The 20,139-nt window shown below is 39.9% G+C and overlaps 2 protein-coding genes across 9 annotated transcripts in view; one reads left to right on the forward strand and one right to left on the reverse strand.

Moving 5' to 3' along the window:
- SLC15A5 (solute carrier family 15 member 5) overlaps positions 1 to 3,381 on the forward strand; it is a gene marked incomplete at both ends in the record, with an annotated part of 90,257 nt that extends 86,876 nt beyond the window's left edge. Inside the window, 1 exon segment of the mRNA XM_079936974.1 lies at positions 3,234 to 3,381. Within this exon segment, the coding sequence (XP_079793100.1) occupies positions 3,234 to 3,381 (148 nt within the window).
- DERA (deoxyribose-phosphate aldolase) overlaps positions 1 to 20,139 on the reverse strand; it is a 358,282-nt gene that overhangs the window by 76,923 nt on the left and 261,220 nt on the right. For 7 of the 8 annotated variants that reach the window (XR_013830501.1, XR_013830502.1, XR_013830503.1 and 4 more), the window contains 2 exons: positions 9,334 to 9,546; positions 8,962 to 9,068 (listed from right to left, as the gene is read on the reverse strand). The gene's annotated coding sequence lies outside the window, so the exon portion shown is untranslated. Of the gene's footprint in view, positions 1 to 8,939; positions 9,069 to 9,333; positions 9,547 to 20,139 lie in introns of all 8 variants that reach the window. The other variant, XR_013830507.1, reaches the window with a different exon arrangement.

Genomic DNA, 20,139 nt, shown 5'->3' on the forward strand with positions numbered 1-20,139 from the left:
TTCTCAATTTCAGTTACTCTCCCACTGTAAGAGTTGACCCTGTCTTTCATGAAGTAGTTTAAAAGGCAGTCTCTAGAGGCAGCCCAGTTGAATCCAGTCCCACAACTTAGCTGCACAAACTTTAAGCTGTTTAACCCTGCTAAGCCTCAATTTCTACTTTGTAAAAAGGAAATAATAAGAACGGTAACTGTGTCAGAAGGTTGCTGTGAGGATGAGTAAATTGCCAAAGTGTTAGCAGTAATAATAATGGCTTCATATGTTGCCTTATGCTCCCTTCTTTTTATTCTTTACCTAGACTCATGCTGAGATATGGTTCAGAGGACCATGACTGTGGGCTGAATTCAGGTAGAGCTAGTGCTGGAACCAAAAACCTACTAGCTCAGGGACTGACTCATTTATTCATTTATCCATTCATTTAACCAACATGTTAGGCATTGTTCCAAGCACTAGAAAAATAAAACCAAAGAAAACAAAGTACTGGTCTACAAGGAGCTGGCATCTAGTACTCAAAACATTTAAGTATGATTCTTCTGTGAGTGTCGAGCAAGTGAGTTACTGTAAAGTGAGAGATGGTAGAGTTGGGGTTCAGAGAAGGAGGCGAGAATAAAAAATACAAAGAACCAGAGATTGGAGGAACCAAAGATGGAAGGAACTAAGGGATAATGTAGGGCTTATTCAGAAAGAAATTGGAGTCTTACCAGATCTTCTCCATCTCCTGTATACTTTCTTTTCTCCTGCATACTTTTTGAGGGAAGGTAAAAAAGAGAGGGTGAAACAAAGCAGGAAGGAAAGAAATTAATTTTCCATGTGTTGAGCATTTCCGTCTTAAGCAGCAGGTTTGTCCCCCTCCCTGTTACGGAGATCATACCATTCCACTTAATAAGTAAGAAAACTAAAGTGAAAATTGAACCAAGTAAATTGACTAAGTTCACACAAGTAGGATGCAAACCCTACTTTGTCTCCAAAGCCCATACACTTTCTCCTAGACTCTGCTGCCTCTAAGTGCCATAGAGGAGCCCTTTTCCTGCTCCCTGACGGCCCCTTAACTCTCGTGGGGGAGGAAACCAGTCCCTTCAGTTCAACTAACTATACCCACCACCACCTGTTGATCAGCCGCCACAAGAAGAGAATGTGTGTCATGTTTCACAAGAAAGGAGAATCTGAAAAATTTGCCTGCAGAGATTAAGTAGCTAGAAGCAACTACATTAGTTCAAAGGCACACATTGCCTTGGGTATCTATTTCCCACTGGGATCCAAGGGGCCAAATCAAAAGAGTTAACCAAAAAACTACCTGGAATCCAAGGCATCGGATCACTGTCTGCAGTGAGAAGGGCATGATTCCAGCTTATTTCTATACTGATTGTTTCTGTCAAACCCTAACGAACAATAAGGATGCAAAGAAACAGGGGAAAACACAGACGTCCCAGGGACAGCATTATTGAAACATATTATTTGTAAGTCAGATGGTGTTTGATCTTAATATACTTCCAATCACAATCCAATTTTTACCAAACCCAAAGGTGTATTTGTTCAGAGCCAGATACTGGTGGCAAATCTATCAAGAATAGGACAGTCCCAAGTTATTCTTGTCCCCAAGATCTTGAGAGCAGTGGATTAATGATGAAACAGCAGCCTCGCTAATATACAGGTGGAATTAGGTTTGTGTTAGCACCTGAGGGCACCCTACCATCCAGTTTATATTAGTGTGCAACAATCCTGGTGTAAGTCCTAGAACCAAACTAATCTTGTAGGGGTCAGTAGGAGATCACTTAACTGAGTATAATTAGGACTATTCCATGAATGTCAGTCCAGATGTACCTTCCATTACAAACAATCCCCTTCCTCTGCCTCTGTCTGTATTAGAGTCCCCCTCAATCAAATCTGAAATAGGGCAGTGGTGACATGACACACCTGAGGCTCTCCAGGTTGGGGGTGGAGGAAGTAGGTGGATGAAATGTCTTTCCTTGCTGAAAAGTATCATACAAACACCTCTACAGTCCTTACTATAACTATGTATCCTACATCAAATGCTAAAATAAAGGGTATTTACAGATGTTTATGGGGGGAGAGAGCAGAAGCGTATTTGTTATTACAACTTGACACCACCGTCCCTCCAATGTTGTAAAACACATCTTACGAAGTTGATATCATTGTGCTTATTTTGTTAATGACCAGTAATCTTTTGTGCATAACCTGCAATGATTATTGAAAGAGACGTAAATCAGAGAAAAATGACCAGTCATTCAAGCATATCCTTTTCTTACAGTTATCGCTAGCAATATATTAAGACGGAAAAGAAGGTAAAACTCTCTAGCATTGGAAACTTTCACAGATCAAAAAAAGAAGAAATGTCTGACCTCAAAGACTTAGGTGCATTTGATAAAATTGAACTTATGGCCCTTGACCATTTGTTCATTCAACCAATATTTATTGTACATCTGCTATGTACCAGGCACTGATCAAGGTACTAGGAATACAGCAGTGACTAAAGCAGTCTGAAATTCCTCTCCTCCTGGAACTTCTTCAAAAATGTTTAAGAAGTAAGTTGCCTTTAGAGGCAGCGTGCCATAGAGGGAAAAGGCCAGGACTCTGAATAAGAGACTTCTGGTTTCAAACCCAGGCTCTGCCAACTATTACTCATACAAACCCTAAGCAACTTATTTAACCTCCTAGAAGTTCAGTATTTCTGTCTGTGAAATGGGGATGGTTCCACCCTTCCAGGGTTAGAGTGAGAATTCGGTACGTTAGGGTGAGCACTGGACCCTAGCATGCTGCCTGGCACTTAACCAGATTTTTCTTGAGTCAAGGATGGAGGGCACACATTTTAGAAATATGTTCATGGATTTTTTTCTTTGACAGTGGTGTTTTCCACACAGTCTCAGCACCGAATTTACAAACCCTCAGTGCATCTGATAAATCTTTCGAGTCCTGCCGCCACGAAATCTACAAGGTTGATAATTCCAGACTTTCCAGTTCTCTCACTGTCAGACTCACTGCAGGTTGTAAAAGAGCGCCATCTAAAGGTCCTCGTGAGGCACCTTAATATGTCCTAAAACTCCTTTTGTCGTTTTATAAAGACTGTTCTGGTGAGCGGTGCTCTTAAATAATCATCACTGTTGTGCCAGTATCTATGGGTCTATAATAAAAGTAAGACAAGCACAGGGGGAAGGTAAATGATTTATCAGGTCCTCTACAACTGGTCCTAAAAAAAGCTTTCTTTCTTTCTTTTTTAGATATTGTAATCTAAATCATTTTAATGCCCAGAACATCAGCGGAAGTAATCTTGAAGACACACTTCCCCTCCATGAAAAGTCTCTGAAATTTTATGGCAGTACACAGGAATTTTCTTCGAGTATTGATCTTTGGGAAACAGCCCTGTGAAACTCTGTTTGACTCAACCTGTCTTATGAGCAGAGTATTCACTGTTTTCTTCGGCTAGACACTATGCGTTTTCGTTTTAGGGCTAATATGTGTGAGGTGGCCTTATGAATATTATCTGTGTACTTTACAAAGACTATTATGACTCCTCTAGTCATAATTATGACTATTACGCTTTTGCATTAACATGTTATGCCTTTGAATTAATGAAGTAATTTCAAAGTCTAAGTAATTACTCTATGACAACAAAAAGTTAATATTTCCTATGCATCACAGTATTTTAAAACTTTTTACAATGGTTTGGCCATTATAAGCAACCTATATGACATTTTTTAGTTTTCATGTGTCCTTAGAATCAAAATAACAGTATGTTAACATTCTTTCTTTCAATGCATTTATTGAGTACTTACTGCATGTCAGGCATAGTGATCATATACTGTCTATGTCAGAGTAAATAATAAACCTATACACAATTTCACTATACTTCATCTTGCTATTACACTATCAAGTTATGAATTAAGGAAATATTCTCTGAATCAAAGAGCAACACTACTAAAATAGAGGTCCTTAACAAAAAGAGAATATTCGCATACCGAAGAAACTGTAAAATAAATGGAAATGATGGAATTATTGCGATTGAAGGAAAGAAGAAAATTAAGGAAGGTTAAATGAGTGTTGGGGGAAGGGCAAGTGATCAAATCAATCAGGGATGCTTAAAGAGATTCCCTAGTCCAAAGGATGTCTTTTAGTCTCCACTGCTACCAGTTCAGACGCACTCAGAAAATTATCTTCTAAAAGAGATTTTTCCCGTATAAGCAAAGAAATGTGAAAAAACTCATTTAAACCAAAAAAAAAAAAAAGAAAAAAAAGGCAAATACAACTAGTGTCCCAAATCTTTGTAGCAGTGCTTGTCAAAGTTTTGTTAAGGACCCCCTGCTTCAGGCACCTCTTTCTGGCCCCTACCATAGACTGCTTTAACCCAAACCTTTTTCCAGGAATCGGCAGTTCTAACAAACCTTCCCAAGTCTTCTTACGCTCCCTGAAATCTGAGCACCACTGCTTTAAGGGACAGTTCAAGCTGGATAGGAGAGGGGTGTTTATCAGCTGATTGCAAAGGATTCTGCAGTTAAGCACCTCCCTTGTGACCTAAAATATTTTAGATCTGTAGAATAAAAGATTTACACATCTTGATTAGGTGCGATATGCATTTTTAATTGCAAAAGAACAGCTGTAAAGCACCAGGTGTTTCTCTTACTCAAACTATTTTTTGTTTGTTCTGAGGACAAACGAAAAGACAAACTCTTACAGACAAAAATTCTTGCCCTGTAACTTTTTTAAATCCTTCTTTTTTCAGCATTTGTTCTCTGACGAAACACTGAGGCCGGTCCTTGATCTTCCTTAGAATCTTTCTTTGCTGCAAAACGTTAAATGCCAAGTGTGCGATTTGGGTTTAATGAACACCCCAAAGATCAAGAAACCTTTAAACATCTCGTCTCAGTACAAGTCAGAAGCTCTAACGGTCCCTCTCACCATTAGAAAAAGGGTTTGCCTTATTTTGTTGTTCCCCCTCCCCACCGCCCCAAGTTTGCCTTCCTCTCCTTAATTTCTACATCATAATAGAAAAAGGTGCTCATTATGCTTTCACTCATCCTTAGAGATGAAAAGAGAGCTACAGGATTATAAAGATGACCCTAAGCGAACACCAGAAGAGCTTAGAATTCTCACATCGGGGCTGACACTCATGATTAGCTAAACTGTGGGAACTACACACGCTTCCATTGGAAACAGGATGCATTCATGCACTAGTTTCTTGTCTAGTGCTTAGCAACATTATCACTGAGCACCTGGAATAGTTTAGGCATTAAGTGTAATTGGTTTTGCTTTACATAAATCTGTAGCTTTGTAAATAAGCGGAGCATTTACAGAGAAGCGTTGCTTCTCTGTAACACCAATTAACTTAAAGGGATGCGTTGTCTGTAGGAGACTGCTGGGTTCTGTACTGTATTTCTCCCGTAATGTGCTCATTGGCTGGCAAAGTTCTGTGTCCCTGCAGTGTTGCATTGACTCCCAGTCACTTGATGTCAAGGGTCTGTACCCAGCTACTCATTTGCTCCATGTTTCAGTTGTAAAAGATTGGGAAAATGGAGTCTTCCCTAAGAAGCATCTTCGGTGCTCTATTTCTGTCCACGAGGGAGACCTGAAAGGCAAGGTACTTGAAAATGTTTTCTGTGACCTGCAGAGCACAGATCTGACCCCAGCTGAGTCTATCCATAACTGATGTCCACATCTCTTTCCTCTTTCTTTTTTTCTTGTAACGCTTCAATCCAATGCAGCCAAAAGTCACTGCATTGAGCCTGTATACAAAATTAAGAAAACCATATTCTTATTATGTAAATTTGCTAGTGAAAATGTTTCCATCAGTGGGACTTTTTTTAATAACACTCAGAAATCTGCTCCTGGGAGTTGGTAAATTTTTTCAAGCTTCTGGGATATTTCCCCTCATCTCTTTACTCGGTTTAATCCCTTCTCTCTCATATCCCCTTCAGGTAATCTTGATATATAGCATTCATTCCATAGCATTCATTCCACTCTGGCCAACCTCTAATTCTCTTGGTTTCTGAAAGTGTTTCGTCGACTATCAGAGTAACAGTATCACCAAAATACAGCTCATGATTCCAAAAAGTTTCCTACTAATATTATGTGATTTACAAATTGAAGGAGGGAGAATCACCCCTTCTGAAAACTGTCAGGATCCCTTGTTGGATGAGAAAAGAGCTTCAGCATTAGGACCGTGAACCAGTCCGGCGGTGGGCATAGCCCATCGCCACTGCTAGAGAAGCTGACATACAATTACCGGTCACAGGCTTATGGGTAAGGTTCTTAAATGAATTCAACAGCCAAGTGATGACAGCACACAGGTGCTGCTAACATTCAGGTCTGCTTGTAGAGAACAGGGAAGTGAAAGGACCCACTCATAATAACAACCCTATACAGTTCACAAGTTGCTGTCACATGTATCGTCACATTTGGTTGGCACCAATCCTGGGAAGTAGGCACATTTTGGCACGCCCATTTTGTACATGAGACATTGCAGCTCTGAGACATTATCAAGAGTCACAGAGATACGGGATGTCACAGACTAGAACCTCGGTCCCTCTGTCTCTGAAGAGCCAGCCCCTTCTACAAATGACACTCATAATGTCACCAACACTGGATCATCCCCAGCCACTCAGGTGAAACACTCTCTAAATAATCCAAAAGGGAAAAAGAATGAAAAGAAAGACCACATTGGGGTCAGAGACCCTGACAAAATGGTTACCCAAAACAGCATGTTTCTAATGGTTACCCAAAACAGCATGTTTCTAATGGTTACCCAAAACAGCATGTTTCTAACATCTCTTTCCCTGCCCTCAGCTTCCTCTGTGGAGCCAGGCACTACCCTCATGTGGACTTCAGGCTGCCAGAAGCACCGCACTGAAAAGACCTGCCCAGACTGACCACACTGGGGTCGGGAAAGAGGGTCTTGGGCTCAAAAGCATCCTTTCCTTCCCCTTTCAACAAAATGCCCTCAGATGTGCTATAGTCAATTCCAAACTGCTTAGGAAAGAACGGGTTAAGAAAAACAAATTCACCCCCCAAAATGTGATTAAGATTTGTGAAGACTCCTGTAGTACTTGCTGAGTACAAGACACTGTTCTAAGTGTCTTTATTTAATATTAACTCATTAATCATCACAGTAACTCTATAAGTACAATTGTAGACCCCATTTTACAGATACGAAACATGAAGCACAAAGGAGTTAATAACTTTCCAGGGACTTCCCTGGTGGTCCAGTGGTTGAGACTCTGTGCTTCCAGTGCCGGGGGGCACGGGTTCGATCCCTGGTCGGGGAACTAAGATCCCACATGCCATGCGGTGTGGCCAAAAAATAAAAATAAATAATTTTCCAAAGGTTATACATGCAGCATGGACAGAGTAAAAATTTGGACCTAGGGATCCTGACTACAGATCCCAGGGGCTAGCCCTCTCTATATCGCTGCCTCTCAGTAAAGCTGTTGTCTACAATAGATCTTTATGTATTCTCAGGGCAATTCCATGGAAGACAATGCCTTAGCCCAAGGGACTTCAGTCTCAAAAGAACGTGACTTCTTCCATCAGTCGTTGCGGGATGGAAACAACAGGTACTTTAACACCCCTAGGTAGTGCCCCCTCCCTCCCGTTTTGTGAATAATTACTGTTCTCCTGCTTACACCCAAAGGCATGACTCTAAGGGCAGAAGTTCAGACTCTATGGTAGTGAGTGGGTACTTCTATCTCAAAACTGTTGTAGGAGGGTTTCCCTGGTGGCGCGGTGGTTGAGAGTCCGCCTGCCGATGCAGGGGACACGGGTTTGTGCCCCGGTCCGGGAAGATCCCACATGCCGCGGAGCGGCTGGGCCCGTGAGCCATGGCCGCTGAGCCTGCGCGTCCGGAGCCTGTGCTCCGCAACGGGAGACGCCACAACAATGAGAGGCCCGCGTACCGCAAAAAAAAAACAACAACAAGAAAAACTGTTGTAGGGATCCTTGTAGGGTGTTCCTTAAATCACAAGGTAAGTTGTCTGTTCCTCAAATGACAGTCATCATTAGATCAAGATGGAGCCTTAGGTCAACTAGTCTCTCCACTTCCTTAGCCTCTCCACAGACGTTCCTGGGATGCCTCCAGCCCTGCTCTCCAGTGAGCTTAGTGGAGGTGTCAAAGATAATCAGGGATCGTGATGTCAAGACCCAGCCTCTCCGTCTCTCTCTGCCTATCTCTCTCTCTGTCTCATTCTCTCTGTCTCTCAGCGCTCTCTCTCTCTCTGGCTCTGTGTCCCACTGAGGTTGTCTACAGTAGAATGGATGCTATTTGACAGCCAAGATCTTTTCCCCAAGTGATACATTGTCACTAGTCTACTCAGAGACTTTCCTAATTACTAAATAATAATAGCACCCAAACCTTAATCTATCACCCATCTTAGACAGGTTTGAATCCATTTACTGGCTGGGAATCAGGTTGTTTCTTCAGTTTGCTAAACCACAAGTGACCAAGTCTCATATAAATACAGTAATGAGTCAAGAGCCTATGACAAGTGTCTATTACCATGGTAGCAGCAAGTCAGGAGCACATTTAATGACATTTACGCAAAGAGCAAGGTAACACTGGTACCAGGGATATAAGAAGGAGAAAAATGGAATCAACGGGCGGCGGAAATTTGGCAAAAATCAGGGGGAAGTCACCATAACGTTGAAGAAACTACCAAGAAAGCACACATGTCGTCATCATGTCAGTTTTCATTTTCCCAAAGCAATCTCTGGAAGCAAAACGAGAAGGCAAGTCGAGAGAATATGCTAAATTTTAAAATAAGAGAAAGAGCTCTCTGTCAGAAATGCCAGAGAGGAAGTGCGAGCTTCAGAAGCCAGAGCAGTGAGAGGCCATCTGGAGACACTGATTTCCCATTTTCGTGTGATACACTGCACAGCATAGGTGCCTGGATTCCCATGAATTCATTAGGACCCCCTAGAGCAGACCCCATGCTTCTTACCACATTCCCACGCCTCTCTTACATGAGTGAAACCTTCCTGACCAGCTTCTACGGTATCTCCGGAAATGCAGACTTCTGTCTTCATGCAGCTTGTACAGTTCTGCCTTACTTCTTTGCAGCCAACCACGCCTGAAAGACAGGAACAAACAAGATGGACAAGTGTGGCAGTGAATGAACCGTTTTACTGCAATTGGAAGTTCACGGAGAATAAATTATCCTCTAGTTCAAGCTGTCCAGTAGTAATTCTCATTAATAATAACACTTCGACAACAGTCTGCCTCTCACAATGACAGTGAGTGCTGGAAACTTTATCGTTACTCTCGAAGCAGGAGTCACATCCCAGACGGCCGGCCCAGATCACCATATGCAGCTCACAAGAGAAGGCTTAAATTACCAGAAAGCTTGACTGCATAACTGTCCATGAAGTTCACTGGCTAGATGAGCAGGTGGAAAAAATCCAAGGGCTTCTCTCCTTGCAGCTTTCTCTGCTGATCCATGCTACATCGTAAATGATTTTTCACATTAATGAGTTCGTCTAGCTAAAAGGATGCTCTCCTCTCTTCTTGCTTCATCGACGATATCTCTTTTACTACAGGATCTTTATTTCCTACATGTGGCCACAAGATAATAGAGAATATGTGGTCCATGAAGACAGAGATTTCTGTGGAGATCTACATCTCCACATATGTACTTACATACACATATACATATACTTACATGTACAGAAGGAGGGTTCCAGTCAGTAGCTGACGCTACTGTGCTTCTCCATGTGGGCTTTATGTTGTCTCTCTATTTGGGCTACTCTGGGCTTCTTTGAAGCTTGATGGCTGGTACCCCAGGGCAAGTATCCCCGCAAAGATATAAAGCCAGGCAGAAACAATATTGTCTTTTGTGACCTAGCCAGGGGCTATGCAGCATCACTTCTACTGCGTTTTATTTGTTGAGGCAGTCAGAGAGTCCTGTTTAGATTTAAAGAAGGGAAAACAGCTCCATCTCTTTGTGAGAAATAGCAAAATTCCAGAAATTTACTTGGGACCCCAAATGTTGCTGTGGACATTTTTAGTCTAAAGAGGCACAGATATCTGTTAGACAAACAAAGGGCAGAGGCGGAAGCAATTCAGGTAACGTTAGGACGACGCACAAGCACCGTGGCAAAGTGTGAAACAGAACAGCTTATTCTGCAAACTGCAAGTTGTTTGGACTTTTTTTTTTTTTTTTTTTTTGTGGTACGCGGGCTTCTCACTGTTGTGGCCTTTCCCGTTGCGGAGCACAGGCTCCAGATGCGCAGGCTCCGCGGCCACGACTCACAGGCCCAGCCGCTCCGCAGCATGTGGGATCTTCCCGGACCGGGGCACGAACCCGTGTCCCCTGCATCGGCAGGCGGACTCTCAACCACTGCACCACCAGGGAAGCCCTGTTTGGACTTTTGACAGGAGCAGTTGTTTGACTGGAGCACAAGATTCAAGGGCAGAATAATACGACAGATTGGTGTTTCTAAAAGAACACTCAGTCAAAAAACGTAGAGGATACATTGGTAGGGGCTAGAAAGAAGTTAGCTCAGGATGGTGACTGTGTATAAGTGAATATTGGTAAGAGATAATGAGGTCTGAGGTTAGGATAGCAGGATGGGGATGGGAAGGGGAGGAAAATAGGACATTCAAAGGCATAATGATAGGAAGAAACCATTTATTGGATTTCCACTGGGCATTTAATTATCTCAGGTAGCTCTCACAGTAACTCTATGATCTGGGAATTATTACTGTCTTTATTTTGTACGTTAGGAAACTGAAACAGAGGGAAGCCAAGGTACTTACCCATTTTCCCCACAATTAGAACTAGGATTCATAGAGTCCAACACGGAAGCCCACACATCTAAGCTGTACTGATTGGATGTGGTGGTGACAAAGGAAAACGTGTCCAAGATCATTACCAGGTTTCTGATTCAAGCAGCAAAGTGACTGTTAATGCCACTCGACTAAAGAAAGAAATACAGGAGGATGGGGGACTGGGATGGTGGAAAGGATGTAAACATGTTTGTACATAATGAATTTGACGTGTCTGTAGGGAGTTGAGTGGAGATTTCTAAAACCCTGTTGGTGATCTACACAAGGCATGATGGGTTTTGTTCATACAGAAGTGAATCCGATGTTTAAGAATCTAGTTGGAGACATTAGATGTGAACAAGTAAAATTAAACAAATATTTTAATAGCAACTTGAGACAATACTATGGAAGATGTCATAGGTCAGCACACAATTAGTTTCTATCTTAATTGAAAGTAAAATAAGGATCCAGAAGAGGAAGAAATCTTGATAGGTTGGGGTGATAGGACCATATTTTACTGAGGAGGTATAACCTGGATCTTCAAAAATGGATGAGGATTTGGATAAAGAAAAGAGAAAACGGAATAATACAAAGGTTTTGGATGAAGCCAGAGAAAACTCAAAGCCCACAGTGCAAGTGTTTTAAAAGGGAAAGCTTTGAAGGCAATATAGGAAATCAACCAGAATGCCAGAGTTCTAACCTGTGGGGCAAGATATGCTGCCTCACTGGGTCTCAGTTACCCCGACTATAAAATGGGTATTTCAGTTATGACCTCAAGGTTTTTATGAGGATTAAGTAAGATAATATACGTAAAGCAACAAGTAAATGTTTACTACTGTTTTATTTTTTTAAAAAAGAAATGAATCTAAGTCATCAAACGTTTATACTTAAAAGGACATTAAGGAACATCTAACCAAATTTTTATTTTATAAATGAGGAAATCTAGGCCCAGAGAGGTGATGCAATTTTCAAACAGAGAAACACCTATTTAGCTGGTAAAGCTTCCAGGAGTTCTGACACTCAGTCTGGCTCACTGGAGTATGGATTCGCCAAAGAATTATTAGGGAAGAAGCCTCCGTAGTCAAATGCTGGATTTAACAAACAATTTAGTTCAATGTCTTCAGGACTTCTCAGAAGCTTTATTATATATATTGGGAATTGCTAAGAAATGGATTTGCTATTCAGTGTTTTCTAAATTCATGTGGTCACTCAGTCCTCTGCTCAGAGAATACTTCTCAGCACTGGTATTCTTTGCTATACATTGGAGATGCTGGTAGGGTAGAAAATACATAGGCTTTGTGATCAAACAAAATTGGACTTGAGGGCTTCCCTGGTGGCTCAATGGTTGAGAGTCCGCCTGCTGATTCAGGGGACACAGGTTCATGCCCCAGTCCGGGAAGATCCCACATACTGCGGAGCGGCTGGGCCTGTGAGCCATGGCCGCTGAGCCTGCGCGTCCGGAGCCTGTGCTCCGCAACAGGAGAGGCCACAACAGTGAGAGGCCCGCGTACGGCAAAAAAAAAAAAAAAAAAAAAAAAAAAAAAAAAATTGGATTTGAACTAAGTATCCATCAGGCAGTAGCTGGGCAGCCTTTGACATACTATTTAATCTCCTTGAGGCTTAGCTTCTACATCTGCAAAATAGAGTAAGAACATATACTTCACAGGACTTTGTACATCAACATATATAATGCATGTGGCAAAAACCCTGAGACATGATGATAGTCAATATAAATCAGTCACCTGCTATTTTTTCCTCCTCTTCAATCAGCAAATACTCATTGGATATCTTCTATATTCCCCAAACTACTCTCAAGTATATATTATTTAATATTCTATTTCTCACTCTTAGAAAAATAAAAAGCATTTAGTCTTTCCTATTTGTTTTACTCTAAAAAAATGTTTATGCATTAATACCAATCACCTTGATGCCAGACCTTAAATTCTTCCAATTTGGGGACTAGAAGAGATGGAGAAGTAGAAATCTCATTTATGAGAACAAAAAGTCCCTTGATTCATTGTAACAAGTCTTCATGGAATTTGGAATTTCTCCAGATACACAGTTAACAAGTTTCCTCTTGCTTGGTACTCATAATTGAATTATAAATGAGTTAGAGCTTCATACAGATAAACACTATATAAGATGGAAAGAAACTGTGATGGTTAATTTTATATGTCAACTTGACTGGGCCAGGGAGTGCCCAGATTAAACATTATTCTATGGATGTCTATGAGGATGTTTCCAGATGAGATTAGTATTTGAATCAGTAGGCTCAGTAGATTGTCCCCCCACCATGGGGGTGGACATCATTCAATCTACTGAGGGCCTGAATAGAACAAAAAGTAGAAGAAGGGATGATTCATTCCCTCCCTACCTGCCTGCTGATCTGGGACATTGCTCTCCTGCCCTTGGACTGAGACTTACATCATTGCTCCCCTGGGTATCCAGCCTTCAGACTTGGACTGGAATTATACCACTGGTCCTGGGTCTCCAACTTGCAAACAGTAGGTCATGGGACTTCTCAGGCTTCATACTTGTGTGAGCCAATTCTTCATAATAAACCTTCACATGTGTATCTTAATGGTTCTTTTTCTCTGGAGAACCCTGACTAATACAGGTTTTGGTACTGAGTGTGGTTCTAGAAGAACAGAATATTAAGAATGAGTTTTCTGAATTGGTTCCAGAGTTTATGGAATTGGCTCTCTAATGTGATTAGATTTAAAGTTGCTAATGACTCTTTCTGGTAGTAAAGAGAGGGCTGAAAGTCCACGGCATGATCTGGCAATAGACACATGCAAAGCATCTTCACTGGGCACTCACTCATAAGAATCAAGAAGCTAGGTAACTCTGTGCACTACATAGGATACTTTCATTTTTTAAAAACGAATGAATACAGTGACATTGGTTGCTTCTAATGTTGCTGGACAAAGTAGTGTAAGAAAAGGATGAGCTCAGGGGTCTGAATTCCCAGTTCAAGCACCGAATAAACAACCTAAGAGTTTCTTTGTGTGTCCTGAGGGAGATTCTTGTTTCCTGGAGCTGCAGGGCTGAAAATTCGAAAATCAATGCAGAATCATCCTGGGAATGAATTACAATGCAATTTGTTAACGTCTGGGCATTGATCCTGGAAGCTGGGATGGGGTCATCTGGGAAGACCCTGAGGGAGCTGGAGACATAGAGCCTCTAAATTCTGATGAATCTTTGTCAGTGGAAGAGGTCTCCCCACCCCCCAGTGGAACTAGCCTCTCCAGACCTTTCCATCTCAGTCTGAGGGGATTCACCCTGCATTGCCTGAGGAAACTGTTAAGGCCTTTCCCTGAGGCAGCTGCCAAGCAAGACAATGCTGAGTATCCTCAGGACCCACCCCTACATCCCTCTTCGCCTCTAGACCTGTAACTGGACTCAAGTCCTAGTAGACTCCCAAAGGGGAGGTAATGGACTGCACTCTAGAAGAACTACATGAGTTTTCTAATTTATACAGTCAGGAAAACAGGGAACATGTATGGGTATGAATATTAGGAATATGAGATAAAGGTAGAAGAAATACAAAGTTGGATCAGGCAGAATTTATTAATATGGTTTCACTAAATCAAGATTATACATTGAATATTACAGCTCAGGGAGTTAGAAAGGGTTCTAACAGTTTGTTCAGTTGGTTGGCTGAAACATGGACCAAAGAGTGGCCCACAGTGAGCAAACTGGAAAATCCCAACCTGCCTTGGTTTAAAGTATAGGAAGGGATTCAAAGGCTTAGAGAGAGAGGTTGGAATGTTAGTGTGGATTTGTCATTTAAGACCTACTCACCCACACTAGAAGGGCCCGGAAGACATACCTTTCACCAATACTATGAGAAATAAGGTAGTGATGGAGCCCCAGCGTCCCTGAAGAACTCTGTGATCACTCTTCTGTGTAGGCCAGACCTTACACTGGGAACTGCAGTCACTGAATTGGGAAACTTAAATGCAATGGGAGTGATTGGATCCCAGGGTGACAGAGGCCAAGCGACAGCACTCAACCACCAAAGGCAGGGGGAGCCTTCTTACCACGATGGACAGCAGAGTCAAAGTAGCAATCAGGATAGCCTGACTCATGCAGACCTATGGCACTGGCTAGTTGATCATGGTGTTCCCAGACGTAAGATGCTAAATTCTTACTTAATGTGTATCGGCAGAAAAGTTCTAGGTCAAGTGGACACAAGTTTAATCTGAATCGTAAAAACAGAGAGTCACAGCCATCTGAACCATTTCCAGGCTTGAGCCACCTTACAGACCCAGAACCACTTGGATGAAGTTGGTGCGGGGCAGCTCCCCTTGAGAAAGGACCCCAGTACACTACAGAAATATACTGTTAATTTTCCTCCTAGGCCCCCCCAAAAGGTACCTACTGCCTTTTACCAGAGTACTTGTACACTGGGGATAAGGAAATGATCAAACTTTGGGGGAACTACTGGATACTGGCTCTGAGCTGACACTGATTCCAGGAGACCCAAAACATCACTATGGTCCACAAGTCAGAGTAGGGACTTATGAAGGCCGGGTGATCAATGGAGTTTTAGCTCAAGTCTAATTCACAGTGGGTCCAGTGTGTTCCCAAACCCACCCTGTGGTTATTGACCCAGTTCCAGAATGCATAATTGGAATAGACATACTTAGCAGCTGGCACAATTTCCACATTGGCTCGCTCTCCTATAGATTGAGGATTATTATGGTTGGAAAGGCCAGTGGAACACATTAGAACTGCCTCCACATAGGAAAACAGTAAACCAAAAGAAATACTACATTTCTGGAGAGATTGCAGAAGTTAGTCCCACCATCAAGGGCTTGAAAAATGCAGATATGATGATTCTCACCAAACCCCATTTAACTCTCCTATCTGAACTGTGCAAAAGACAGATATCAACACACATACACACAAAAATCAGTAAAACACAAAGGAAGATGCCAAGCAAAGAAATGCAGGACAAAAGACCTATAAGACTAACAGGAAACAGATAAAATGGCATTAATAAATCCCTCCCAATCAGTAATTACTTTAAGTGTAAATGGCTTAAATTCCCCAATCAAAAGATGTACAGTGGCTGAATGTATAAAAAAAAAAAAAGCAACTATATGCTATTTGTAAGAAACTCACTTTAGGTTTGATACACATACGCTGAAAGTGAGGGGATGAAAGAAGATATTCCATGCAAATGATAACCAAAACAGAGCAAATGTGGCTATACTTATATCAGACAAAATAGACTTTAAGTCCAAAACTGTCACAAAAGGCAAAGAAGGACATTACATAATGATAAATGGCCAATTCAACAGGAAGACATAACAATTATATATATATATGTATATACACACACACACACACACACACACACACACCCAACGTCAGAACACCTAAATATATGAAGCAAATACTGACAGAACTGAGGGAGAAATAGACAAGAATACAATAAAAGTAGAATACTTCAAAAATCTACTTCCAGTAATGGATAGAACATCCCAGTCAGAAGATCAATGAGGAAACAAAGGATTTGAATAATGCTATAGACCAAATGGACCTATACCAAACATTGCACCCAACAGTAAAAAAATACACATTTTTCTCAAGCACACATGGTTTTTCCCAAGATAGATCTTTTTCCATGTTAGGTCACAAAACAAGTCTTAACAAATTTAAGAAGATTGAAATTATGCCATATATCTTTTCTGATCACAGTGGAATTAAACTAGATACCAAAGGCTGAAGGAAAAGTGGAAAATTCACAAATGTGTAAAAATTAAACAACACAGTCTTGAACAACTATTGTGTCAAAGAAAAATTAAAAAATAAAATTAGAAAATACCTCAAGACAAATAAAAATGAAAACACAACATACCAAAACTTACAGGATGCAGCAAAAGCAGTACTTACAGGGAATTCATAGCAATAAATGCCTACATTAGAAAAGAAGAAAAATCTCAAATAAATGATCTAACTTTACATCTCAGGGAATTAGAAAAATAAGAAAAAACTAAGCTTAAAATTAGCAGAAGGAAGGAAATAACAAAGATGAAAGCAGAAGCAAATGAAATAGAAAATAGAAAACAATAGAAAAAAATCAATGAAAGTAAGAGTTCATTTCTTGAAAAGGTAAAAGAAAAAATTGACAAAACCTTAGTTAGACTAACTAAGAAAAAAAAGAGAAGACTCAAACAGAATCAGAAATGAAGAGACAATACAAGTGATGCCACAAAAATAAAGAGGATCATAAAAGACAACTATGTACAATTACACACCAGCAAACTGGATAACCTAGAGGAAATGGATAAATTTCTAGAAACATACAACCTACTAAGACTAATTCATGCAGAAGTAGAAAGTCTGAAGAGAGCTATAACTAGTAAGGAGGTTGAATTAGTAATTTAAAAATTTTTTTAAAATAAATCAATAAATAAAATGTAAAAAAATAATAAAAATTAAAAAAAAAAAACTCCTAACAAAGAAAAGCTTAGGACCAGATAGCTTCACTAGTGAATTCCACCAAAAATTCAAAGAAAAATTAACACCAATGCTCCTCAAACTCTTCCAAATACATGAAGAGGAGAGAACACTTAAACTCATTTCAGGAGGCTGAAATTACTTTGCTAGCAAAGCTAGTCAAAGACACAACAAGAAAAGAAAATTATAGGCCAATATTCTTGATTAAAATAGATGCAAAATCCTCAACAAAATACTAGCAAAACAAATCCAACAGCACATTAAAAGGATTACCATAACCAAATGGGATTTATCCCTGGGATGCAAGGATCGTTCAACATATGAAAATGAATTAATTTGATACAACATATCAACAAAATAAATAATAAAATCACACGATTATCTCAATAGATGAAGAAAAGGTATTTGACAAAATTCAACACCACTTCATGATAAAAATTCTCAACAAACTAGGAATAGAAAGAAATTACCTCATCACAAATAAGATCATATATGAAAAGCTCACAGCTAACATCAACTCAGTGGTGAAGAACTGAAAGCTTTTCCTCTATGATCAGGAACAAAGCAAGGATGCCTAGTCTCACCACTGCTATTCAACATAGTATTGGATGTCCCAGCCAGAACAAATAGGTAAGAAAAAGAAATAAATGGATGTCCTAGCCAGAACAAATAGGTTAAAGAGAGAAATAAAAGTCATCCCAATCAGAAAGAAGTAAAATTGTCCTTCTTTGCAGATGGCATGATCTTATATATGGAAAACCCCAAAGACTCCATAAAAAAACAAAACAAAACAACAACAACAATAAACTGTTAGAACTAATAAACAAGTTCATTAAATTTTCAGGATATACCATCAACATATAAAAATCAGCTGCATTTCTATACACTAAGAATGAACTATCCAAAATTAAGAAAACCAATTTACTATAGCATAGAAAAGAATAAAACACTTAGGAATAAACTTAACCAAAGAGGTGAAAAAGTTGTACACTTAAAAATACAAATCATTGATGAAAGAAATTTTTTAAAAGACACAAATACATTTATTTGTAAAAAACAAATAAAAGACATCCCATGTTCATAGATGGGGAAACTTAATATTTTTAAAAATGTCCATACTTCCTAAAGTGATGTGCAGATTCAATGTAATCCATATCAAAATCCCAATGGCAATTTTTACAGAAATTTTTAAAAAGCTAAAATTCATTGGAACCACAAAAGACCATGAATACCCAATCAATCTTGAGAAAGAACAAAGCTGGGGGAATCACACTTCCTGATTTCAAAATATATTACAAAGATACAGTAACCAAAACAGTATGGTTTTCACATAAAGACAGACACATAGACCAATGAAATGAAATAGAGAACCCAGAAATAAATCCACACATATTGGGTTAGCTGATCCTCAACAAAGGTGCCAAGAACACACAATGGATAAAAGATAGTCTCTTCAACAAATGGTGTCGGAAAAACTGGATATCCACATAGAAAGGGATGAAGCTGGATGCTTATCTTACCCCATATGCAAAAATCAACTCAAAATGGATTAAACACTTAAACATAAGGCCTGAATCTGTAAAATTCCTAGGATAAAACATAGGGAAAATGCTTCATGACATTGGTCTTGGCAATAATTTCATGGATATGACATCAAAAGCACAAGCAACAAAAATAAAGTAAGACTACATAAAACTAAAAAGCAACAAAATGAAAAGGCAACCTATCTGAAATTTCAGATTTCAAAACTATAGTTAAATAATCTGCTCCAAATCTAAGATAAAGAACTAACATCTTCTAATTCCCACCTTCTTATTGGTTGTGCTGCCTCCTTGTGGTGAACCCAAGTTAATAAAGATCAAATATCACACACATATGCTAAATTTTTGTCTTGACTTTGAGGATATATATAATAGCTCTCTGTCTTTGGTATCTGATACAAGGAAGGCATATGTCCAGAGAAAATCCCAGACAACTAGTATCTTCCTTGGACTTTATTCTTCATCCCTAAAAAAATTTAGCTCCTAGGTACAGCTGAATTGGATATGGATGAGGTTTAAACACGTGGAAATAAGCACTCTTCTCACCCTCACATGTGCCGATCATAGGTGGAATTACTTCTATGCAAAACTAGTTTACTAAAGACATGGTAGCTAGAAATGTAATAAGAAAAATTAAAAGAAATGAAGAAGGAAGGAGGGAAGGAAGGAAGGAAGGAAGGCAGGAAGGAAAGAAGGAAGGGAGGAAGGAAGGAGGGAGGAGGGAAGGAAGGAAGAAATGAAAGAAGGAGAAAAGGGAGGAGGAGGGAGAGGGAGGAATAAAGGAAGAGAAAAGTTGACCCTTCTCAGCAGAATACAGAACATTTCAATTTACTTAGTTTGGTGTTCTCATAAACCCATGAAGAATGGAGCCAATTGTCCATTAAAGATTTACCAGCCATTCCTAATCTTCAATGTGCGAAGTGTCCTTTGGAGATTTCCCTGTACTAGTTGATGAGGATTACTCTTCCTTTCAAAGTGATTTATGGTCACTGAAGAATCTGAACAGTAAGAAATGGACTGTTGGTCATATAACCAAAATTTTACATGTGATTACTGACTTTGTCAGATCTCAAGTTGTCCCAGAGCACTCTAATAGGACCTTAAATGTCTGCAGAAAAAATTTTTTAACCATCTATCTGAAAAGTTAGATAAATGGCATCTTAAAACCCAATTATCTCCTTAAATTGGGGGCTGTATAAGGGATGTTTACTTAGGAATAGTAACCTTTCCCTCTTAACCCACTATCTCAAGATTTGCAAAGATGCAGCCAGAGCTAAGGCAATACTTCTATTCTTCTGAGATAACTGAACTAGCAAAATCTAGAAAACACCAGGAACCCTCTGAAATGTCAAAATAGCTTGGTTC

Source organism: Stenella coeruleoalba, assembly GCF_951394435.1.
Source record: "Stenella coeruleoalba genome assembly, chromosome: 11".
Lineage (NCBI taxonomy): Eukaryota > Metazoa > Chordata > Mammalia > Artiodactyla > Delphinidae > Stenella > Stenella coeruleoalba.